This window comes from Echiichthys vipera (genome assembly GCF_963691815.1).
Source record: "Echiichthys vipera genome assembly, chromosome: 14".
Classification (NCBI taxonomy): domain Eukaryota; kingdom Metazoa; phylum Chordata; class Actinopteri; order Perciformes; family Trachinidae; genus Echiichthys; species Echiichthys vipera.
Genome location: NC_139839.1, coordinates 13615987 through 13642143, shown reverse-complemented (window position 1 = coordinate 13642143; position 26157 = coordinate 13615987). Strand labels below are relative to the sequence as shown.

The following is a 26157-nucleotide window of genomic DNA, read 5'->3' as shown; positions in this document are numbered from 1 at the left end:
TCTCTCTCTCTCTCTCTCTCTCTCTCTCTCTCTCTCTCTCTCTCTCTCTCTCTCTCTCTCTCTCCCTCCCTCTCCCAGTGGCTTTCCCTCCCGCCAGCACACACATATATGCGCTAGAGCCTGATCAAGCTCATACTCACACACACACACACACGCCCTGTTCCTGCCTCCCTCCCAAGACTCTCTGTGTGTGAGGTGCTTTTTGCCTTGGCAATGTCGGGTTTTGTGGACGGATATCGCTCCCTGTGGAGGAGAGTGTGCTGAAACTTCCTTGTACTTCTCCTTCATCTGTCACGAACCTGCTGTAAGTAAATATCACTCCCTCTCTCATGCCTTCCCTACTGTGTGCGAGCGCTCATTCTGTCATATTCCACTATTGCTGCCTCACACTCGTTCCCCCTTGGCACAGGGTCCAAGCCTTTTTCCTCCTCTCGCATCTCCCTCTCGCCACTCCATCCCCCTCTCCTCCTTTCTCCCCTCCCTCTTTCACTGGTGGATGCATGCACACAGTGTTGTCTGAATGCAAACTAATGCCGCAGGCCATTTGCTGGCCTATGATGAGTTTGTACTGTGCTGCATAACATGAGAAGATTTCCTGCTGGTGTGTGAGACACTCTCTGGGAGGCTGACCTGACTGTAATTATAGATAAATGGAAAGATAGGTTGCAGCTGTCTGTGCTGGATAGATGGTTTGTTGATATTCTGATGTCATTGTAGACAGGATGTCACCTCTCAAAATATTGCTTGCGTTAAGTACTGTATATAATAACTGGGATAAGAGCTTGCAATCATAAGAGACCACCTTCATTTTTGCAATTTTATTGTATTCACTACACTTGAACAATGCTATTCCATACCACCACAGTCAGGTGAAAACCATGTTTAGGGATTTTTAGGCATTTTAGATCACATGCATTGGGATCTTCCACAACCAGTCCCAGAAAAATCTTTAAAAACGTACTCAATACTATCAAAAATGCACACCTTAGAACTTTAAGTGAGAGTTTTACTTTAATTGTGGTAGTTTGCCTTTACTCAGTCAATAGCATGGTGCTCAAAAAATGCTATAATGTACCACAATACAGTTGATGGTGTTGTGAGCAGAAACCTTACTTTGTCCTCAAGCATATGATTTGAATAGCTGTGTGAACATGTGAACATGACGCTGAGGGACTAGATGTAGATGACTACAACAGAAGTATGCACTTGTACATGCATTTTGAGAAAGACAAAGACATTTTTTTATTTGAAGTTTGAAATAGTGATCCATGTGCACCTCTGGTCGCTGTGGGGGGAAGTGGAGACTGGAATGTCCAGCTGGCATGGGAGGAATGTCACTGGAGCTGCATGGGAGGGGTGAGAGTCAGGCGAGGAGAGATGTTAACTTAACCACATACTGAATGATTAACTGAATGGCCGGCACAGCAAAACTGTGGATTTTATGCCTTATCTGTGTCGATGTGAGTCATTGTCAGCCATTGTGGTTTGATAATCATCTCACTTAATGCACATACAGAATCAGCTATCCACCAACAACCAGTGCAGCAATCGATAAAAGACTGGCATTATGCACGCATTGGCATCTATACAGTAGCACCATGGCAAATTATGACACCAGCACTAATAAACCTGTGAGTCGTGACAGTGTTATTTCAGCTTTTCTAAACTTCCAACTCCAACTTTTCCAAAACATTTTATTCCTCTGGGACAAAAACAACATGATATTTCAGTTAAAGATTTTAAAAATCATGGGTTGACTGATCATGATTATGTAGGCACAGTTGATGTCTAACAGCAACATCAATTATGGAGTCCCTTGTTTTGTTATGAAATAAGTGGGTCTGAATTTGCTTATGTGCGCATACATGTATGATATTTTTGCATGTGCGTGTGAGTGTGAGTGCAGGTCTGTGCATTGGCTGTGCGCATTCAGGTTTCCCAAAGCATATTCAACCATATTCACTTTGTATTGTGGTAAAAGCTTAGTGACTGAGCTGAGAGATGCCGTCATGTTGGATATATTTAGATAGATCCCTCAGGGAGGCTCAGTAATAGCATTGGCCATATTGTGCCATTCCTTCAGGATTTCATAAAACATCTGGAATAAAACACTTGTTTCACCCAGTTTGTCCGTTTCTAAATTCAGTCTAACATTTTATGAGCGAGAAAAAAATTTCAAGACCAATATCACAGTTACTAAAACGTTTTCTGCACATTGTAGTATTATACTATTTGTAGAATTAGATTCCGGTGGTGGTTGTGTATGATTGTTAGGATTGTTTAGTGCTGTGAAGTCCTAAAGTCAAAAAATCTTGAAAAAAGACAGATTATAATCAAAAATTCCAAAATTCACAATGTGTTTTTTTTCATCTCACAACATATTTGGCTTCAGTCCATATTTTTTGGTGTTTAGCCTTTACAAAACAACATTTGCTGTCAAAACACTGTTTACTCTCCTGCTTGCTGCACACAAAGGGAGGCACACACCTGTATTAGCAGGGCAGCAATAACAGCGTCATAAATTACATTTATATAACCAAATTGAGGATTTAGTTTGAGGATATTTTTAGGGTGGTGACATCTCTGTGACAACAATATAACAATAGACATTCAAAGCTTCATTGAGGTTTTCAAATGAAGCTTTGGGTATCTATTGTCATATTGTTGCCACAGAGAAAAAAACATTCAGTGCAGCTCTAGTTATTCTTTCTTTTTTTAACCATCTTTGTCACTTTGCCCTTTCACATTACAACTAAAGGATGGATTAGTTACACTCGCTGATCTGTTAAAACAATGTACTATTAATATTTCTATGTGCACTGTCTTGACAGTAATCCTTGAAGCAGTCATGTGTTGGTTCATTACTTCTTGAAGGACACACTCTCTTTCTCACGTGCACTGTATGTATGTCAAGCAGGCCTGTTTAGATGATAGGATTTGCACTGAATGTGTGAACAAAAATTATACCATAAACCTGAGTTCTCCATACTGCACTACCGCTCTTTCCTAAAAATAGAAATGAGAGAATCAAGGCTGTGATGATCTGTGGTAGTAAAACAAATAGCTTTTGTGATGGCAGTCAAACCTCTGTGAATAAAAATAGCTATATATCCCATCACCATGCTGTAAGTGCAGCAAGGAAAAAGAGAAAAGCAACATATTTGATATCTGAAACCCTCTAAATTATTTCAGTGTTTGTACATAGGGAAAATTCTAATTTGTTGTCTGTGCTCCTTATTAGTTTTTCCGCTGACATGCTTCTGTGTAATGACGTGCAGCTAGAGTTGTGTACACCTATGTGTGTTCGCATGTGCTTGTGTGCTGGAGTGTGAACCGTGTGTTAATATGCTGATACAGGCGGTTCCTGTGACACATTCCTGTCCAGCTTGGCTCAGATCAGGCAAGCTGATAATTTTAGCAGTGCTTATGTCAGTCAGTCCCACTGTGTGTGGATCGCAAAAAGTAGGTACCACTCCTTGATATTTGTCATCCACTATATCCCCCTTGCCAGAGGACTGTACGTGACTGAATGTCACAAAGTGTGTTGTGATGTGTTAGTCAGCAGACAGGCCTCCCTGTTTTTCTGCTTCGCCATCAAAGCAAGCAATTGGGTGTTTCAAGAAGACTGACTGAAGGACAAGCAGAGTTGAATTCAGCACCGCAAATGCGTGGTCAGTATGTGAAGGAGCACTTGTACAATCCAATGCAATACAGTCTGAAAGGAATGACCTCTGTTAAGCGTTTTGTGATCAGTTTGTGTTCCAGATAGCATCAGTGAGGTGTGGATTCAGCTCTATGGTCATTGTGAGGCCTTGTCTGACTGGACTGCATTATATTGGAAGAAGTTTATGTTTTTTTGTCCACCAGGAGTTTGGTTTAGGCGTAGTTCTTCGGTTTCATGTGCGGAGGTTGACAGACAATCAGCGTGGCGAAATAAATGACGGAATTTGTAATACATGTTAGGAATCAAAGTTGTAATTCACATTTATGATTCAGTGACAGGGTTTTTTTTCCTGATGTTTGTTTATAATGAGCAGGGTTAATTTTGGTGTGCGTGTCTGATGTGAAGGGCATGTGAAAACATCTTCAGTGCTTTTGTGCTTCTGTTGTGATTGGTGATCTAGCTATTTGGCTCCTACCTCAACTGTATTTTGACCTTCTAAATGTGCCATGCACCTGGATAGCAAAGAATATCAATAAAATGAACAACAAACAACATAAATAAATATTACAAGTCCAAAAAGTAGAAGAAAGTAGGATCCTGCCCTTTCTCCATAATTCAAAAAATGAAATCATATTTTTCATACAACTCAACTCAACTCTTATGTACACAACAGACATGTTAGGTTTTTTAAACTTCACCATTGTCGTCCGGGTTCTGTTCCGCCATGTGACATGGAATTAGCTGTTTATGTTAATATATGTTTAGCTCAGGGCATCTATTCCCTCAGTTATTTAAAGAAACAAATTATTTCAGGATCAGCTCCTCTACCCTGTGGCACATGCTCCTCTTTCACTGAAATAATTCTCACTGCTGGGAGAGGGTTCGCCAAGATTAGAACGAGGGGGAAGAATCATGTACAATTCCCTTTCAATGTATTTAACTTATTTATTTAACACCTTTGAAAAAGCACTTTGAAATGTGTATTAAAAATTGTTTATTCTTATTCTATTGTTTCACAGTCGTATAACTACCCTTGCTAATTCTGTTGATTCAGTGTAAAACATATGCAAGATTAATGAATGTCATTGTCAAGTGAGTTTGTTTGATATTCATAATTCAATACAAATGAGAGCAGAAAGAAAATGCATTGCTTCTCCCCTATCAAGAGGTTGTGGCACTGGCCCTGCATCGTGTTTTAGATGTGTAGGAGCCTGTATTTTCTGAGCTGCTTATGAATCGGTTTCTCAATGCTCAGCGGAGTTGAGCTGCTGTACTGATGTCTGCCTTGATGTTATTCGTGTCAAAAACCTCTTGATGAAGTTGTCTGGAATATAAGGGGAGATAAAATAGTTTCATGACTGCAGTGGTTATTTCACAGGTGACTTAAGTCAGTTATTTCTGTTTTGTGACACACTTTTACTTATTGCTTTGAGCATCTTTTTACACTACTACATTTACTGGAGGGATGTAGCTACTTGCAAGTTTTATACGCAAAATGTGCTCTTCACAGAGTCATGGTGTGTTTTTTAAGTTGTTTCCTCTGCTCATATACAGCAATAAAAAATGATGCAAACAAGGTTTCTTAGGGAATTATTTGTTGCGATCTTGATACTTTTAACTCATTAAAGAATGTGAATGATTCTTCCTTTGCTAGTCTGTTTTCTGTGGTTGTAAATTAAAGGATGTTTGTGTGAGGTGAAGAGTGCTCAGCTCACAGTTTACGCTCACACACCTGCTTTCCCTGAGGCCTGCTGTGGTGTAAAGACAGCTGGGCAGCTGTCACAGCTTTTGAAAGGAAGCGTCAGTATGTTCTTTTTAACCTATCAATCAATCAGTGATTTGCATGTATGGTAGACCCAAGCTGCCAATAACAAGTCTTTTTCTCTTAAAATATGCTTGTGCACATATAGTCTCAAATGTCTATATAGCTCTATACTGTGTGATGCATTTATGATGTGCACATTTATCTTGCTTTTTTTCATTCTGAACTTTGCATATAATCACACACGTTTGCAACCATTAAACGATGCAATGCTTTGGTGTGTTAATGCTATAGTAAACATACATTAATGAGCATGCACAAATAAATAAATGAATAAATCTCCCACTTGTTTAGAATGTGGATGTTTCCTGAGTGTTTCTGAATCATTATTATGCTGGTCATCTTAGGATCGCTGCGCATTTTTGCTAGTGTGTGTGCAGCTCAGAGCACGTGCCTGCCAGTGGTGTGAAGGGGATGAGAAGTGATAGCTCTATAAATAGAACTATATGTATGTGGTGGCTTAAGACTGGTCTGTGCAGGAGAATCGAGGCTTGCGGAGTGTACTAGCAAGGGTTACACAGGCAGGGCCATCCATCTACTGTCTCTGGGTGTGTATTCTTGTGCTTCTATCTTTGTAAGGACAAAATTAAGGTTTAAACCCTTAGAGGGGGGTTGGGGGTGTTTTTATGTGATTGGTGTAACTTGAGGGGCTAAGAGGGGGGGCTATAGTATGACTCAGATTGAACAGCTGACTGTGTGTACATCTGTTTGACTGTTAGCCTTTGACTGTGTGTGTGTGTGTGTGTGTGTGTGTGTGTGTGTGTGTGTGTGTGAGTGTGTGTGTGTGTGTGTGTGCATGTGCGTGTGTGTGTGTGTATGTGCGTGTGCATGTGTGTTTGGGCGATGGTGTCAGGCCCTGAGCTGTCAGGCCCCGTCGTGGTTGCCCTCAGATATTGGAATCATGCTCTGTTACACAAGAACCTTCTCGTTATTTAATGTGTGTGTGTGTGTGTGTGTGTGTGTGTGTGTGTGTGTGTGTGTGTGTGTGTGTGTGTGTGTGTGTGTGTGTGTGCACCCACATGAATGTATCTGTGCCCTGTTCCTCCTTTATGTCATAATTTTTCTTCTTGCCCCCCCTGCTCCTCCCCCTCCACATCTTTCTTTTACTTTTACATACCGATCCTCGAGTCTCAGAACAAAGCAGGCAGAGGTCGCAGGATACTACACATAGTACACTGTGTAGGGAGATCACCTATAATCATTATGAGGCAAAATATAACAAGACAGCAGGCGTACAGCACTGATGTGTGATGAGGCAGCGCATCCCTTAACCCATGTTACTCACTATCACTCTTAACAGAACCTCCCTGGTCACATTTTTTGTCATCTGACTTCCACAAGGCACTGAATGCAGAGTGCAAAATTAGTTTTAAATGTTCAATACAATTTTATTTTATTGTAATTTTACAGTAACTTTGGATTGTTAGGGCCAAGTAAAATGGCTCAGAAATTTGTAGCTAAATATACAATATACATAATGGCCTCAATGTTTGAATGCCCAGAGACACAACAACCCAACCATCAAAGAAGCAGAGACGACCAAGGCCTCATGTTGCCTGTGTCCCGCCCAAACACACAACAAAAACTACAGCTAATGGCTAACTAACAAGTACGTTCTGCTCTGCGTGAGAGGAAATGACTCTCCATACCAGTGGGTGATAGTCTGTGTTCGTCATTCAAAATGGGAAACTGGAAGAGCAACATGACAGATTCAAAACACTAGTTAGCCAGTTGGCAGAATTGGCTAACAATCCACTGACGTGGGCCAACTACACCACAAAAACCAGACCAACAGACATTTATTGCCGACTCATCTTAGCATCGACAGCCTGTTTTGCAATGGCCTTAATGTTTCATACACATTATTGTGAAGGGTTTTTCCGCACAGCACCATCTCTTGGAGTATCAAGTCCATCCCCCCACCCCCAATTTCTGTGGTTCAGTGTCAAGAGAGCTAGCAAAAATTCATGCTGTCTCCTTTTTGCAGTACTGAAATATAAACAATAATTGCACTCATCTTCATTTTGTTCTCAACCCACAATATTGGTTTAGTTTGTTTTTCATATTTCAGTTAAGTTGTGTTTTTATTAGTTTCAGGTTAAATATTTGTCACTGCTGTCATTGTTGCGGTTATTCTTCTGCCTCTTACAGACCCTGGGGCAGAACGGTTTCTTTTGGTTGTTGATATTGCACAAGGCACAGATACTGCACTGTTTGTTTTTACCTTTCAGCTCTCACTAAAGCATGATATGGACTTTCTGCTTATTTTGGAGCCTAGAGCGAAACTCTGAAAAGAACACTAACAATTATGTTTTTATATCGATATTATCTATAGTGTATTTGTGCATACAGACCTCCCATAATATCATGTGTAGCTTCAGGAGACTCATTGTGGATGCCACTAGTGGTTCATCTTCCTCTCGTATAATAACTGCAGAAGTTGCACATTCTAATAAAACTTTTGTATCAGCAGAAAGCGCAGCGGTAAACCAATAACGCTGTGAAGTCTTCACTGCAGGGATGACAACCGTCTTTTTTCAAAAGGCTGCCCACGCTGCGGTGATTCACTTGGTATATCAGTCGTGTTGGATATCCTCTCTCTAATTACCTACTGTGGAGCATGGAAACAAGACATCTTATTATTGTTATATCCGGTCCGGCAGCAATATATTTGTGAGAGTTGTTTTGGTTTGGAAGGAAGCATCAGATCTTGTAACTATAAAATTTGAGCAAGCTTTGCAGCAATTTAAAAATGGTACCAGAATAGTAGTGCATACGTCACACTGAGTGGTATTTTTCATCCTCTTATCCTCTACTTCCTGTAGCAACCACCGCCTCAGTCTGGCCTGTGAATTTAGGATGATGGGATTTTGGAAAAGGTGTGCGTGAGCGTGGGGGAGGCAGAGTCTTAAGCGAGGGAAGGAGAGGCGAGTGGACTCAATCCGCACAGATTAACTGTAGATTGATGTTTTTGTCAGAGAATCGTCACCTCTTGCACTAGATTAAACTCTGACCACTTCACAAGGACGGATGCAGAATGATCCTGTGACAAGATATTTGACTTATCAATCTCCTTTTCAGTATTAAGGGTCTTTTCTTAATCCCTGCATATGTGTAATTTGATAGCCTACTATAATGCTAAGCAGAAAAGCATTTGTTCCAAATTCTTTTTTTGAAGTGTTTTTTTAAAAGGTGATATAATGAATTATGTAATGCTGTGCGTGTGTGTGTATGTGTGTATTTGTGTGTGTGTGTGTGTGTGTGTGTGTGTGTGTGTGTGTGTGTGTGTGTGTGTGTGTGTGTGTGTGTGTGTGTGTGTGTGTGTGTGTGTGTGTGAACTTGGCTGACTATGACATATTTCTTCATAATTGTAGCTGGAGGCCAGATGATCCAAACGTTTAGAAGATCGTCACCCGTCAGCTGCCATTTCTGGTCATTAGGAACAAGCTGCATTCAAGGACTGACCCTGCTTCTGTGCCTTTATCATCATAGTTTTGACTGTGCACATTTCACAAATTAAATAGATTTAGACTTTATATACAATATGTTCCTGAATTCAATATCGTTGTCTTTCCAGCCTTGACAGTTGGACTTCTCTTCTTCTTGTCGGGCTTCGTTTGCCTCTCATTCCCTCTGGCCAGCATGAATTGTTGGCCTCTGATGCAATCCCTCGTCTCTGCTAGTAGGCCATAAGTTTCCCAGCCAATCAGAGTGTGGCAGGAGGAGGGTATCCAGTCAGCTCATGCATGTAAACAGCAAAAGACAGTAGGAGGGACTTTCAATTTACAGTCCCTCCCTCTGTTGTCATCCCTGTTCAGCCCTCTTCAGCGTGTGTGTGTGTGTGTTTGTGTGATGTGGTGGAAAAGGGAAAAGCGACAGCAGGGAAAAGGAAGAGTGGTAAGCAGGGTAGGAAATGGGCGTGCGTGTGTGTGTGTGTGTGTGTGTGTGTGTGAGAGAGAGAGAGAGAGTGAGTCAGGGCGTGTGCTGATTCTTCAGTTTTAACCTTCTGGATCTGATCTGTTCCAAATTACTGACAGTAGGTGTTTTTCTCAACTGTGTGTGTGTTTTTTCCCTTATCCACATGCATGTGTGCATGTGACTTTACAGGATCAGCTCAGCTGTTACCAGCGAGGAATGTTTGTGTGTGTGTGTGTGTGTTTGTATGTTTGTCCAAGCTGTCAGCAGGTGTGTGACAGTGAGCCGAATCCGCTGATACCTTTAGTGTTAACTCTCCTTCCTCTCCTCTCGATGAACTAGGAAGAAGACGTTATATTTCCTGTCTTTCCCATTCTCCCCCCGTTTACACGTGTGCGTGTTATAGGAGATACGCATGAGCTGTGAGAGGATCCTATTGTACTGTGAAGCAACAGCAGAGGTTTGAGTGCTGAAGAGAAAACTGTTGTATTCAGTAAAGCCAGCCAGTGAATAGACTCATTGTGTGTTAACTCTGCGGGTGTTAGCTTGTTGTCACACACAAACATGCTGCACACATGCACTTTAACACACGCACACACAAGCAAGTAGTTACACGTGCAAAAGCTGTAATCCTGAGAGTTTGAAGAATTAGTCAGGGTAAGGTCAGCAACAATATTACTGCTATTATTGCTGCACTTACAGTATAATGGCCAGGAGAATTATAACACATTTTGTCTAGATGGAATTAGTAGAGAGTTCTTTGCAGGATGCGTCCTCTCATGCATCATTTTTTGAAGTTTCCTGCAGTCCTGCCTGGACTGGGCTTTATCCCACCCTGCTGTGTTTAACTGCAGAGCCTCGAATCTGCATGTCTTCACTCATCTTCCCAAGCCTGTCATTTAATCTGGTCATGGTTACTTAGAGCATCAAATCTAAGCATTGTGGCCTACTTAGAAGTTACTGTGAAGTTGTGCATGAATGAAGTTGGGAACATATCAAAACACACTCATGTGCTCTCTGTTGTCGCATCATGAATGCCTTTTATATTATTTGATCAACTTTAAAGCTGGAACGTTCAAGAGCTTTGAAAAAGGCCCATGACTCTTATGCACTCGCTTAACTGTAAATTCAAAGGAAACTTTTTCTACATTCTCTCCGACTGACTCAGAACAGATGGTTTTCAGCACTTGTGCCACTTTTTTCCCATCCCAATGTTTTGAAACAGAATTCTTATTTGGTATTTATTGGACTCCAGTTTCTTCTTTTGCTTTGGTTCACCCAATAAGACTGTTTTTAAAATATAAACAACAGTAAACAAAAAGGACACCAACCACTTCACTCTCCAGCCGTCCTAAGACCCTCTGTCTTATTTTAGTTTCACCATCACTGCTTTCTCGCCTGTGTCTACATATCAGTCTAAATTTAGACGGACTTCATTACAGATGATATTAGTAGTTGTTCCAGTCGAGAAAGAGCATGACAGAGAACTGTGAGAACTGCACTTAATTATGCGGTACATCCTGTGGTTGATCCCTCTTTAATTCTACGTTTCGAGAGACATTCAAGCTTCTTTTCATCAGAATCCAACAGAGACAACCGGATACTCTTGAAGTGCAGTTTAAAGCACAGGGTTTAATGAGAACAATGCATATTTAGACCAAACATAAGCTACTTACCAGTAATCATTTCCGTCAGACACCCTGTGTCCCTAACCAGAGTGTGAATGTGACATGTCGTTCTCATGGTTGACAGCTTAAGAGGTGACCTTTACCCCCCCAGTGTGCTTGGATCCTGTGTGTGTGTGTGTGTGTGTGTATGTGTGTGTTCGTGTGTGTGTGTGTCTGTGTGTGTCTGTGTGTCTGTGTGTGTGTGTGTGTGTGTGTGTGTGTGTGTGTGTGTGTGTGTGTGTGTGTGTGTGTGTGTGTGTGTGTGTGTGTGTGTGTGTGTGTGGTACACAGGGGATTGAGCGCTGTATTAGATCCAGCAGTGACAGATGTGCAGACAAGGGGAGAATCTGGTGGGGGGATGATGATTATGCATATTGCATGTTTTGTTTTTTGTGGCATTGAGTGTGTCTATGCTGTACATCTTAAGGCCAGGCATGTTTGTTTGAGACACATGCTGAGACACCATGCCTGATACATGAATAATACACATGTTGACCCACTGAGAAAATGTGGCTGGACTGCATTGCATCTATAACATACCACTGTGATTATGTTGTCATGCGTGTTTGGGCTTGCACTATGATGAATGTGAAAGTGGGCCACGTTGGAGACATCACTGGCTTGTGTTACTAGGCAGAATATCCAAACCTTGCAGCTGTATTTTTTATAATGGATGAGCTTATTATGTAAGGCATGGAGCTCCTCCGTTCTGGTGACCTCACTGAGTTTTGCTACTATTTCAGATTGACACGTATGCACAGCCTTTTATTTAGTGTGGTATTTAAAATGCAACATTTAACATCAAATGAAAAATAATACGCTGACAATTCTGTTTTAACGTCAAATTGATTGACAGGTCTTTTAATACACACACCAACTAAATAGAACTGTTACATCAGTAAATTGTAAAAACATAGTTTTCCAGCTATAAAGCTATCAAACTCTATGGTCATATATGTGCTGTAAATATATGTGTAGGTCTGTGTACATATTTGTTTCATTCATATTTTATTTTGCATGTTACTGCATACAAAATGACTGATTTGAACTAAAGTAAATATGGTTGTTGTAGATTACAGTATGAACCAAAATAAAGTTTAACAGCGGTGAAACCTCACTCTAGTGATATGTTGTAAATATAGACTCACAAACAAGAGAAAGAGTAAATGTCTCAACCGGCCAGGAGTGTGTATTTTTTACATGTTGGTGAATCTTTAACCACGGACTGCACTTATTGTTTGGTCCTAAACCTCTAGTTTATTTTATTTTTCTGCTTTGGTTTGTATCTGAGATGTCATCCAAAGCCAAGCACATGTTTATTCTGGTTTGTCTATAACCATCTGCTGCTGTCTGGACACTCAGCACTGGTGCATGCTTCTATTTCACACAGTTCTCTATCAGCTGGCTTTAACCTAGAAATAACACTGTAACAATGGACATGTTTTTTTGTACTAATCAAGGAATTAAGCAGCTTTGTTTACTTTGGTTCCTGGTACCTCCTGTGGTAACTTTACTAAGCATTAGTGACACTCTCTAAAAAAGCTTCTATAGAGGAATATTGGCAACTATTCATGTTTTTATCTTTGTCTCTCTATAGGTTAACTGCTGTCATCGCCTGTGGATTTAAATGTCCTCTGCCATGGCAAAGCGTGAGGCCGGGAGCACCAGCCCTGTGGTGCGTCAGATAGACAAGCAGTTTCTGGTCTGCAGCATTTGCCTGGATCACTACCACAACCCCAAGGTCCTGCCCTGTCTCCACACCTTCTGTGAAAGGTAATGACATATGTGCTCTCTGTTTCAATGACGACTGGCAAAAGTCCTAATTACCTACGCTTCCCTTGAGCTGAGCATGACAAAAACCCAAGTCTCTGCTAACACTGTCTGCTACATGCCATGCAAAGAAGATTTTTTTCCCTGCCAGTACATAAACCCCCATCCTTTTAATGAAGAGTTGTTGTCATATTTAAATGTCTCCTAATAGAGGAACCTCATCTATTGCAAATCCCTGGCTACAATTAAATAGCTCAGAGCAATTCTCCTCGCTGACTCCACTGGGATAAGTGCATTCCTCAGCATCAGGGACCGTCAACGTCTGAGAAAAGGCTCATTGTTGGGAGACACAATTACAATTCCTCATACTGTACAGTTCCTCAGAAAGATGACACTCCCTCCGGCGATACTTACCAGGACCTTTTCGTGTCGAGCCAAGTAGAGGAGGCTTTTGGAAATCTTGTTTTGCTGGTCAGGATGGGAGGATGGCTGTTGTTTGGTACAGAGGATAATTGGGATTATGTCTCAAACTGGTTTACTTCTAAACCTATGATCAAACAAATATTTATGGAATAGTTTTGACTACCCACACAGCATACAGAATAAATCCTTTTTCCAGGCAGCGTGAGGGGCATTTGCCCACCGGAGGGCGAGTTTAATCCCCGGTTTAACTAGATGGCATGTGATCTGGAGCCCCTGCTGAGGTGAACAGATTTTTTTTGTCTGGAGCTATACATGATGTTCCCAGACAGATGTTTTAATACTGGATGGGTCAAATATAGTTTAAGGTTTTTAGGGCTGAGCTGAGCAAACCCATGCTGGGTGTTGTGGTACTGTATCGCTTTTAATTTTGCTCCCCTTTTACTCTTTCTGTGATTATCTTAGTTGTGTGCTCATTATTCAGAGATCAGGATCATGAGTTTACCATGGGTTATGCAACTGTTTCAAGTTATGCCAGAATAAATGATCTTCCTAGTATAAGGGCATGTGGCTACTTAGTGGTGGAATGTAACTAAGTGCAATTACTCCAGTACCGTACTTTTATGTTACAATTTTGAGGTACTTACACTTGAGTATTTATATTTTATGCTATGTCATACTTCTCCACTACAGCTCAGAGGCAAATATTGTACTTTTTACTCCACTACATTTATTTGAATGCTTTAGTTACGTTCCAGATTATTAATACAAAAAAGTCAACTAAAAATAATGGTGCAAATTTATAGGTAAGGTTACCCAGCAGCATATAATATAGTTAAAATATAGCCTTACCTTAACCATCTACAACTGAAATGGAACATTCTGCAAAATGAGTACTTTTACTTTTAGCACTTTATGTATATTTTGATTCTAAAGATTTTGTGCTTTTATTTGCGTATGATTTTGAATGCATGACCTTTTCTTGTAAAAGACATTTTTTACAATGTAGTATGTCGCTTTAATAAAATAAAATATCGTAATACTTCTTTCACCACTCCTTGCACTCATACTCATGATTACAGAATTGGACTTAACAAGGATGAGTGGGGCACTAGTGTTCAATTTGGTCTGCTGTTTTTTTCTCTTTCATATAATTGTTAATAAATATACAGTATGCTGTTTTTCTATTGTTATTGGACAAAACAAGTACAATAAAAGAGAAATCTGAAATTATCTGACGTTTTATAGAGTATAAATAAAGTATTAAAGTAATCACAAATTGACAGATTAATCCACAGTGAAAGTTAGCAATAGGTGTGGCCCCATCATAGACTTTTATCCCCCCCATAACAGCTGTGGTCCCCAGCTGGTTACTGTATGTGTCTGACAAAGCAACAGTAATTTATCCAGGCTTCAGGGCGTTACAGTGGCATTGACAGTGGTAGATTACATTTGGACTTTTGTTAAAGCTCTCTGTTGTTCTCAAAAGCAAACGACTGCAGTTTACCATGGCCTGATTGATACAAGCCTGTCTGGCGTCATAAATTACACAGATTTGTGTTAGCGTACAGCCAGACATCCTTGTGTACATCAACAGAGAAGTATCCTCGACACTGACCTCAGGATCCTTGCAGCATCAACTGCCAATTTAGTGATAGCAAAAGAAAAGGGACCGTGAATCACACACTCGATGGCAGCTGGGCTGTGGGCCAGGAGTGTGAGTGTGATCTGCACATTGCAGCTGAACGTTGCTGTGTGTGGGTTTGTTTTTTGGCTCAGAGGTTGTCTAATGCTACAGATTACCTCCTGAGGGCAACTCAACCTGTGAAACATCCTAAGCCTTGAGGGGCCCGGTGGTATAGATGCGTGACTGCTGCCTGGATGGAGCCGGAATCCAAAACTCATGCACATGCACAAACAAACACAACCTGTTCTAACTTATCCCCTCTGGAAGGTACTGCTATATATGAAAAAACTACAAGACACCACCGCTGTCACTATGAAGAACGGTTACCATCAGTCCATAGTGCCATGAAAATCATAATCATATAACACCAAGGGGAGCGTACCTATGTTCCCTGGGTCCTATGTTCCCAGCTTTGTATGTTCCCCACTTTTCACAGAAAGGATACTATGTTCCCCGATCTGTTATTTTTTCCACAATCAGTGCCGAATTCCACGACAAATAAGCTTATGTAGACCCTTACACTACCCTCTAACCCTGACCATAACCCTGACCCTAACTGTAACCCCTAACCCTAACAAAATGCTAAATTAAACCAGCAGGGGCATAGGCTTATGCGACCGGGCAACATAAGACCCTTTTCGGGAAAAAAGGTAACACACATAGGATGACCCCACATCAAGCATCCACTTACCAGTAAATACATTATTTCATAGTTTTATAGAGAGAGAGAGATAGACAGAAAGCGAGAGGGATGTGTGCGTACATAGTTGTCAGATGTATATGTTTACCTTTGTGATTCTTGTTATGAGCCGTATGTATCCAACAAAAAAGCTGGAGTCAATTTTCTTACTTACTTTGCCATTAATGATTCTCAACACACAAACATCTATTCACTCTAAAGTGTTTTGCCTCTTTGTGTCTATTAGGTAGATTGATCTGCCTGAGGCTGTGGGTTCTGTGGATTGTCTCAGATTCACACTTTTCTCTTCTTTGTGTGTGACAGCAGCAATATTTAGGCAATGTCTCGCAATTATTGCGATAAGGTGACAGCTAGTGTCTTACTGTCTCTCTGCTGTATTACCGATGCACCGAAAGATGCAAATGAATGGCTTGGATAGGCTCTCTAATTCTTGCTTTCTTTATTTGTCGACTCCCTCCCTCCAGTTGTCTCCAGAACTACATACCCCCAGAGTCTCTGACGCTCTCATGTCCAGTGTGTCGGCAGACGTCCATCCTGCCAGAGAAGGGAGTTTGTGCTCTACAGAACAACTTCTTCATCACTAATCTCATGGAGGTTGGATGCTTTCTAAAATAAATAAATAAATAAAGTAAGACACATACATGTTAGTCAAACAGGATTTTCATGATCGTTACATGGAACAAAAGAGAAAAGACAGATGAAATGAACAACAAAGAAAACAAAAATAATTACAGGCAGTACTCAAAGAAATGGGAGGGAGGCTCTGTGTGTGTGTTCCTGTACTGCTGGGTTGGTTTTTTTAAGCACTCTTACAGAGGGGAGAACATTTTTGCAGACTGAGGTCATTCTGGACAGTCCTTTCTTTTTTCAAATGTTTCTTTTAAATGTAGGGTTTTCATTCGCCATGTAGAGGTGATGACAAGGATTGTATGGAATGAATGTATTGAATGAGTACTCAAAAGGATAGAAGTATAGAATGTGTTTTTGTGTCCTGAAGCAGATGAAGTCAACAACAGACTACAAAGACATTCAGACAAAGAGAAAAGCATCTGAGGGTGTACATGTTATATAGGTAATCGACAAACCAATACCATGGACTGTTACGTCCCTATTGATTTGATTCAGGCCAGGGACCTTTGTACCATGTTATTCCCACTCTCTTATCTCCCTTGGTTTCCTGTCACCTCTCAATTGTCCACTACCAAATAAGGGAAAAAATTGCCTCAAAAATACCTATTAATAAAGAAAAGAAACAACCCCACCATAGTAGGCTACATAAGAAAACAGATCATTAGCTTACAAGTCTATTGGAACATTTGAAAAGCAGCATAATGAAGTTTAAAATGTTTTTCAACCAGGTCCTTCAGCGAGACCCAGAGTGCTCACAGCCAGAGGCCTGCAGTGTCTTGGAGTCTGTCAGCGCTGCAGCTGCAGGGAAGCCCCTCTGCTGCCCAAACCATGAGGGAAAGGTGGGAGGATCTTTTGTGACGCCTCAGCATAGACATCACTCTTCCTCACCTTTTGTTTTTGGCAATAATTATTGCAAAACAAACTGAGATTGGAATTCCTCACTAACCACAAAGTCTAGCAAGCGTGTGAAGGACTCAGTTTGTCTCCCTCTGCAGGTGATGGAGTTCTACTGCGAATCATGTGAGACAGCCATGTGTCTGGACTGTACAGAGGGGGAGCACCAGGAGCATGTGACTGTTCCTCTGCGAGACGTTGTGGAACAGCACAAGGCTGCGCTGAAGACACAGCAGGATGCCATACTGGGCAGGTGGGGGACTTGATAAAGCTTTCACAATAGTTCCTTCACATCAGGTGTTTGAAATCTTAAGAATTTGGCGCAGATCTGACATCTGCCATCAAAGAGGCTGTGCTGTGCCTGGAATGTCAAAACATGGGTACTGGGTATAGTGGTAAAGGCTTTAGTTTTTTATAGTTTTATAGCTAGTTGTTCATCAGATTTTTCTTTTCTACAATTAATGGAAGAAAATTTACACATTGTGTCATCTTGCAGGCTCCCGCAGCTGACAGCATCCATCGAGCTGGTGAGTGAGATCTCTCGTCAGCTGAATGAAAGGAAGAACGAGGCGGTGGCAGAGATCACCAGTACTTTTGAAGAGCTGGAACGGGCGCTGCATCAGCGCAAGTCCGTGCTCATCACAGACCTGGAGAACATCTGCAGCGCTAAGCAGAAGGTTAGTTACAAAATACTCATTGTCAGATGCACAAACAGCACACAGGCATTTTACAAACAAGTATTACCTGCCACATGTTTCACATTCTTGGCAACATACTTCAGCCTGCTGACTTTTCCACTCATCTTCTCTCTTTTGTGTCCCTTTTTTCCCTTATCTCCCTCTTACCTGAGTGCAGGTCCTGCAGGCCCAGCTGTCATCTCTCCTCCAGGGAAAAGAACACATCCAGAGCAGTTGCAGCTTTACGGAGCAGGCTCTCAGCCATGGGAGTGCTACTGAGGTGGGCTGGTAGATTGATTGTGATTTGAACAAGCAGGCCAACAAACAGGTTACAACACAGATGGGAAACAAATGTGTTGCAGTAGTGTAGCAGGATGTGTGCTTGAGTTTTAAATTAAAAAGACAGATGAAAGAAAAAAAAAGACAATGCAATATGTGTCTGTTGCAAGTATAGGTGCTGCTAGTTCAGAAGCAGATGAGTGAGCGGGTAACAGCGCTGGCCAGACACGACTTCCCAGAGAGACCACATCAGAATGCACATCTGGATTGTCAGGTACCACCTGTTCTTTATTCTAATTAAACTATTTTTCTGCTCTCAGTTTTCAGTACGATGGTCTGACTGATATTCTCACACGGTCACAACACAAGGCTTATTTGTTTTTGGTTGTTAGAGTTTTCGCTTGTTGTCACAAATAATAACAAATTGAAATATGGGGTTTGTTTTTCATTGATGTCTGAAAAATGTGGTTGTTTTAAGCCCCTTATCACTTAAGATGGGGTTGATTGCTGTAAGAAAAAAATACTTTGTAAAACACATTAAGCTGGGTTAAGCATTGTTTTTTTTAGAATTTGATAAAACATACCTATCTGAGTGTTTAGCTGCTTGCCTTTCTTCACCCAGCTTCATAGGGCCCATTCATATTTTTGACTGTCACTATACAGTACATCATACTGAAACAACCATGAAGATGGAACTTCTTAGCGAAATAAGGAATTCTGCAGTGGAAACTATTGTATACTCTTGTGCTGTCTGCTCCAGGTGGAGACTGAAGGTTTGCGACGCTCCATCCAGAACCTTGGAGTTCTCCTCACCACAGCCGCTGTGGCTCACACCTCCGTGGCCACAGGAGAGGGCCTCCGCCATGCAGCGACTGGGCAGCACCACACAATTACTGTGACGACAAAAGACAAAGTACTATCTTCATTATTTAGTCTTATTGCCATTTGCTACATGTGTTGCGTGAACCCTGGGTACTATGATCAAATATGTTAACCAGTATGCTTTACTCACATATCTAAGTTTAGTTGTTCATTCAAATTACCAATTTCATGCTTTTCCTCTGTTGTTCTTTTGCAAGAAGTTAGTTATTTTATGGTGGCCTGAGAATCTTTTTATCAATAACAAATATAATGGGAGATTGTGATGTGTCTATATAAAGTGCTGGCTTAAATGCTGAAACTATGTGCTTGAAAACAAAGATATTTTTTCTTGTTCCAAATTTAATTCAGTATCCTCTCTCTGTAGGATGGGGAGTTGGTGCGGACAGGAAATGCTGTTTTAAAAGCAGAGATAACATCTGTTGATGGAAGCCGCATCACAGAGGCGGAGATAGCAGACAATAAGAATGGGACATATGAGGTGGGCTACACGTTGCGCTCTGAGGGAGAATACTCGTTCACGCTTTTGCTGTATGGACAGCCGATACGAGGCAGCCCATTCCGCTTGCGGGCCATCAAGCCCTCAGATGTGCCGCAATCTCCAGACGACGTGAAGAGGAGGGTAAAGTCTCCCAGCGGGACAGGGGGCCACATACGGCAGAAAGCAGTGCGACGGCCTTCAAGCATGTACAGCACCACCAAGAAAAAGGAGAATCCCATCGAGGATGAGCTCATCTACAGAGTGGGTAAGACAGGTGACCCATTCAGGAGAGAAGGCCGTACACTGTATGTGTCAAACCAGGAACTATGCAGACATTACACTTATTATGAAAATTAGTTTTTAAGCCAAGTTTTCAGATTGACATTCTACCCTCAAGGCCGAGTCTGTTTTCACTCAAATTAAAAAAAAACTTGATTGTAGTATGTTGTCAGAAGATGAAACAAAGATGATACATATAAATGTGAATTACTGCTGTCCTCAAGCCGGTCTTTCAAGTGTTTGTAAGTCCATTTCTTTTACTGCAGTGGCATGAACCCAAACCTGCATTTCCCTGAATGGTAGAAAATATCAAAACACTTTAGTTATGCTTTGAAAAATACTATTTTTAAGTCCAAAACTATCGGTGTGAGCCATTCAGGAAAAATATTACACACTGAGACAAAGGTGAAAATAGGAAATGGCACATTTACTGAGGGTGTTATTATTTATTTGCCAGGTTCCCGGGGCAGAGAAAAAGGGGAGTTCACAAATCTGCAGGGAATCTCAGCCTCTTGTAACGGCAGAGTGGTGGTGGCTGACAGCAACAACCAGTGTATACAGGTGAGACAGACTTAGAGGAGAAAATGCATGTAAGTGCAACCATGATGCCTTTGTGGTCACAAAATACTGTTGTAATAATGTGATCATGACATGATTCACTCAAAAAGAGGTTTAATATTACAGATATTCTCCAATGATGGCCAGTTCAAGATGCGCTTTGGGGTCAGAGGCCGGTCTCCGGGGCAACTGCAGAGACCGACGGGCGTCACTGTGGACATGAACGGTGACATTGTGGTGGCTGATTATGACAATCGATGGGTCAGCATCTTCTCCTCTGATGGCAAATTTAAGGTGAGATGCTTTGAGGGCAGCACGGTTGTGTAGTGGATAGCACTGCTTACAGCAAGAGGGTTCCTGGTTCGAATCTGAGCCAATCTGTGCGGAGTTTGCATGTTGTCTCTGGCTTCCTCCCACAGTGTAAAGACATGCACATTTTAGGATAAATGATTACTCTAAATTGCCTGTAGGTGTGGGGACAAGCAGTTGAAGAGAATTTAAGGTTATTGTTGAAAAGATGTCTTCTGGGGCAAAGGAAATTTCTACATGGACTATTTATATTACTGCTCCAACATTAGCCTCATACAAAACAAAAATAATACATAATTACATAACAAAATAATATTAAATGGACATATACATAAGGCTCTCACATCTTTCTTTCTTAAACCCTCTTTGCCTTCCTCCATGGCAGAATAAGATCGGTGCAGGCCGACTCATGGGTCCTAAGGGTGTGGCTGTGGACAAGAATGGACACATCATCACCGTGGACAACAAGGCATGCTGTGTCTTCATCTTTCAATCCAATGGGAAGTTGGTGACTAAGTTTGGAGGCAGGGGGACATCTGACAGACAGTTTGCAGGTGAGTCTGACGCTCCCAAACAATGCCCTCTCTTTTAATTGTGCCATCTGTCAGTGAGGTAGTCGTGTCTACCAGCTTATCCATCTGTGCCATCGTGATATTTACTATATTAAGCATAATATATGACAACACAAAATATCACATGGATACTATCTATATTTTTTAATTTGAACAGGTAAATACAGTAGATAAAACTACAGAGGAATAAAAAATAACAATAGTTTTGTTGAAACCTTCACTGCCAGTTGGAGAAAACATATATTTCATATGTCTGAATAATAGCCCAATGCACCCCCCCCCCCCCCACACACACACACACACACAAACTACACTTGTGCGGATTGCCCTACTCTATTTTCTTCTTTGCTTATCCTTTTTCTCTGACTACCTATTTTCCTTTCTTTCTGTTCTTCCTCCTGTTTTTTCAATCCAGAAAAACTTGGCCCAAACTTTAATAAATCTGGCTCAGTTTTCAGTAAGTACTAAGTGTGGCCTTGCTGCAACCTTAATCCAACAGTGCAGTGCCCTCTGTCTAACCCAGCTCCCTGATCATGTGTCTGCTCTCCCGAGAACTCAGATTGTTTTTAAAGTTGAAGCTGTCCCTGTGCAGTGATAATCAGAGATATGTTGTAATAATCACTTACTATTACAATAATGAACATTTGTGTCATGTGCGTTGTTGTTTTTGTTTTAATATGTGATTATGAAAAGATTAGTGTGAATGATTTTTACTGCTCTGACTCCAGTGCCATGAATCTAACCGCTGTTCCCTGTTTGCAACAAGACAATCAGTGTTGGGAGCTACAGAGCTCATTAGTGGCTAATTCAGCCGATAGGTTTCATTTCACGTACATGTTTTGTAAACCACCATTGTTGATGCTGAGTCTCTCAGCCTTGAGCTTTTACATATAATCTAATTTAGATGTTTTGGCATTCCGAAAAAACAGGAAAACAACTGTAACTTAAAGCATCTAATGAATGAAAAGAATGCCATCAGACTATTACTGGCAAATCAGAACAACCATCTGATTAAACTTTTGCAATTGCAGCTTTAGGCACACTATAAAACATCCTAAATTTGTGTTCAAACAGCCTACTAACGCTAAAAGGAATAGTGCACACCACAGGAATCACTTTCTGTTCCAAGTACAGGAATAAATTGCACATTAATCGTCCTCTCTCTCCTAATGCAGGTCCGCACTTTGTTGCAGTGAACAACAAGAATGAAATTATTGTGACCGATTTTCACAATCACTCTGTAAAGGTTAGGCATGCTCTGTCCTTAGTTCACAGCAATAATACTATATATATATATGTAACGTGCACGTGTAGATTCAGACTTATTGTGTTTTTAATGACTTCCTGTCCCAGGTCTACAGTGCAGATGGAGAGTTCTTGTTCAAATTTGGCTCTCATGGTGAAGGCAATGGCCAGTTCAATGCTCCCACTGGTGTGGCTGTGGACGCTAATGGAAACATCATTGTAGCTGACTGGGGTAACAGCAGAATACAGGTGAGATGGGCTTTATTCAGTCTGCTATCTGTTGCTACCTTTTGAAACTTATTTTATTTCATTTGGATGTGTTTTTCAACAATGAGTGAGGTCATATTTCAATAGATTCAAGAAAAAGTTGTACTAAAGGTCCCATATTGTTAAAAGTGAGATACCATGTCTTTTTTTATTATTTTAAAGCAGGTCTAGGGGCTATATAAATACTGTGAAAATATGGAACTGCTAAATCCACAGATAAATGTATACAGCCTGTATTCAGAAAACTGTTCAGTTAAACGAGCCGTCAAGACTTCTGTATGGTTGTCAAATAAAACGGAGCGATTCGGACAGACAGTGAATACAGGTATATTCAGTAAGACAGTACGAGAAAAAGAATGTCTCTTTTGAACATTGAATCATGTAAACAAGTTTTAGTTGAAATACAAAATGCAAGCACAAACCTGAAAATGAACGTAATATAGGACCTTCAAATCATGAAATGCTATGGAAAAGGATACATTTTATAATACGAGGCCCAATAAGATCTTCTTTCATTTATAATAAAAGCAAGTTCTAGTCACAGCAGCTTGAAATCTACAGCCTTAAATGTCTTTGAGTATTTTGTTAACGCTAACACTACAGTCTGTTGCAACATGAACACTGAAAACTCATTCTATTTCAGGTGTTTGACAGCACAGGTTCCTTCTTATCCTACATTAACACCTCTGCAGACCCGTTGTATGGCCCCCAGGGCCTCGCCCTCACCTCAGATGGACATGTGGCTGTTGCCGACTCTGGAAACCACTGCTTTAAGGTTTACAGATATCTGCAGTAGGCTGAGGGAAGAGATCATCGACACAACCCCTGCTTACACAAGTTGACATCACGTACTGCTTGTGGACATAGAGCTGCAACGTGCCTGCACACATTAAAGTGGCCCATAGTTCTACACATTAATTTTCATTTTGTCTGTACATATTTAGGAAGACATATTATTCAGAGCTGAAGACTAAATAATAAATCAGAGACAAATGTTGTAAATTTAAGTGTTAATAAAATCTGACAAAATAAACTAGTTATCCCAAAAAATACTGCAAGAAGTGGCATTAATTCACTAAAATAAAGAAATAAATCTCAATCCTGGTGAAAAAAATAATTAAAATTTAAAGAAACAGTAATTAGATGTTTCCCTCTCTAATAACTCTCGTACGGAAGCCCTTAGAAGCAAGAGAGAAAAAAATCAGGTGATCCGAAGCCTGATTTAAACTGTTTTCTCCTCTGTTTTTATGACTTCAGAGAAGTTGGAAGAAGGTTTTTCCTGGATAATATTACAAAGTTCCTTGAAAAATGTTTTGGCAAGTGAAACATTTATTTTTTGTCAGGTCATCATTTTTTTTGTTTGGACATACATTTTGGTCACAGGAGGCTAAAGTGCACCACATGTTTGAGCGCAGAATAAAATACATTTCAAGCCAAAAGAAAGATATGACATTAACGTTACATAACTTACTAACTCAATATACTATAATTACCTTGTGTTTGGTGTGGATGGCGAAATTACCAATTAACAACAACACAAGAAGGCTTTTAGTCCTATTTAGATCATGGAGAAGTGGTGCACTTTATCCTACAACTATAACAAAAAACACCTGATCCTGACCAAAAAAAAGTTTCACATGGCAAAACTTTTCCTCTTAAAATGTTTCACGGATTTAAAAAAAAAAGAATGAATAAATAAAACATAGAAAGATTATCCTGGTATTTTTTCAACCTTTTCAACACAGGAGAGAAAACTACAACACATTATAAAATTGGACCAGATTTTTTTTTCTCACTTGCCTCTCAGTGCTTCCATATCATGGCCAGTCCACCTTAAACTTGTGTTTCAACCAAATCCCCCAGGCAAAATTCAGAACAAGGCATTGCAGCTGTATTTCTCACAAGTGTAACAAGTGTGGTGAGAAGCTGTAGTTGTTGTGGGCAATGCAGATGGGCAACACTTCCAGCAACCAGCAAACAAGCAAGGACAGACACAGAAGCAGAAGTATACCTGTTTCCTGATGATGCTTTGTGATTGAAAGAACAATGCTCAGGCATTTCCTTGACCACTGTTGTTTGTAAATGAGCCTGTCATCACTACCTTCGATTTGTCATCAGTAAACACAACAGAACATATGCAGACAGGAATGTGTTGTTTAAAAGTAATTATTTTTCTCATTTTGCACCTTATCACTCAAGACAAGATCCCTGCATATAGATGTTTTTTGTTTCAAGACCTATATGCACATTTTTTTGTTTTGGTATCCAAAGACAAGCAGCAAGAAGCACAACAGTCAATAGAACAAAAGGGTCTTTGAACACAACATCTAGCTAGTCCTCATCTTCTTGTAACCAAAATAAACTTCTTATAGCTGTCCCCACTAGTTCTTGCACTTTTTTGTATTCATATCAACAACCTAATATTGTTGTACATACAGTATTTATATCTAGTTGTACATATGGATTTGGTGTCCATGTTATTTCAATATATAGCGTACTTATTACAGCATCAACACTGGAGCATATACGAATACAGTAGAAGGCACCTGAATGACATCATTGGCACAAAGGTGTATAGACATTATTTGCTGCATTTTTTTCAAAGGACTTAATTTATTTTTTTCTTTTCTTTTCTACATAATTTGTTCTACAAATTATTTTTCTAATTGGTGCATTTGAACTGTCTCCTCTTTGCCAAACATCTTCGTACACCGGCCTTGTAACTCGTAGCACTGACAGCCGTCTTCTCTTTTGCCTCTTCCCAGAGATATTTATCCAGTTAAAGAGTAACTTTTCCTTCTGCCAAAACGTATCGTTGTAAGTTGTGGTTGAACATTGCACAAAATACAAATATTATAAGAGCTATATAGTTTGCAAGAGTAATATATGCCTCTGTGTATAGTTATCATTGAACATAATCAGAAAGTGTACCGTATATTACAATCACATTATCGTTGTAGCTGACAAGCACTTTTATCATGGTTTTTTTCCAGTATTTGTATTCCTTTGCTTTGTTGTTCAGTATTTTGAAGGTTTTTCTGTGTGGCTCCTCGAGAAACAACATTACCAGTTGACACCAGAATTTTTTTCACCTGTATTTTATTAATAAACCGTACGGCACCGCTAATTGATCTGTAATCCATTCTGCCTTTCCATCTGCATTCCCCATCTAATGGAAAACTCTCTGTAATGACAGAATTAGTTGACTTTCCTCCATCATAAATCAGACCTGTATTCTTATGGTTTTATTTTTGTCCATCCCTCACCTGTAACTGTCACTGACCCACTCATGTCTGTGTGAAATTAAGGAAGCACATATAGATGAAACAGTACACCATACATCTTGTGTAGCCTGCTGTATACTACAAGAGGTCGATCTTACAAAAAAGAATCATTACATTTATGAAATCATGGCAAAGGTATGATTGTACATATTAAAGAA

General features: G+C 40.4%; 1 protein-coding gene across 2 annotated transcripts; it reads left to right on the top strand.

Annotated features, from left to right (window-relative positions):
• Positions 1 to 158: 158 nt before the first annotated feature.
• Positions 159 to 26157, top strand: trim3b (tripartite motif containing 3b). 2 transcript variants are annotated; one of them, XM_083927321.1, is made up of 17 exons: positions 159 to 304; positions 12666 to 12841; positions 16110 to 16239; positions 17004 to 17114; positions 17271 to 17422; positions 17666 to 17846; positions 18025 to 18126; positions 18301 to 18399; positions 18886 to 19038; positions 19372 to 19750; positions 20222 to 20325; positions 20449 to 20616; positions 21017 to 21185; positions 21619 to 21660; positions 22379 to 22449; positions 22557 to 22697; positions 23359 to 26157. In XM_083927321.1, exons 2-17 carry the CDS (start codon positions 12696 to 12698, stop codon positions 23509 to 23511), a joined length of 2301 nt encoding a protein of 766 aa, XP_083783447.1. In that variant the 5' UTR covers positions 159 to 304; positions 12666 to 12695; the 3' UTR covers positions 23512 to 26157. The 2 variants fall into 2 exon arrangements, with proteins under 2 accessions (XP_083783447.1, XP_083783448.1); XM_083927322.1 differs by lacking the exon at positions 21619 to 21660.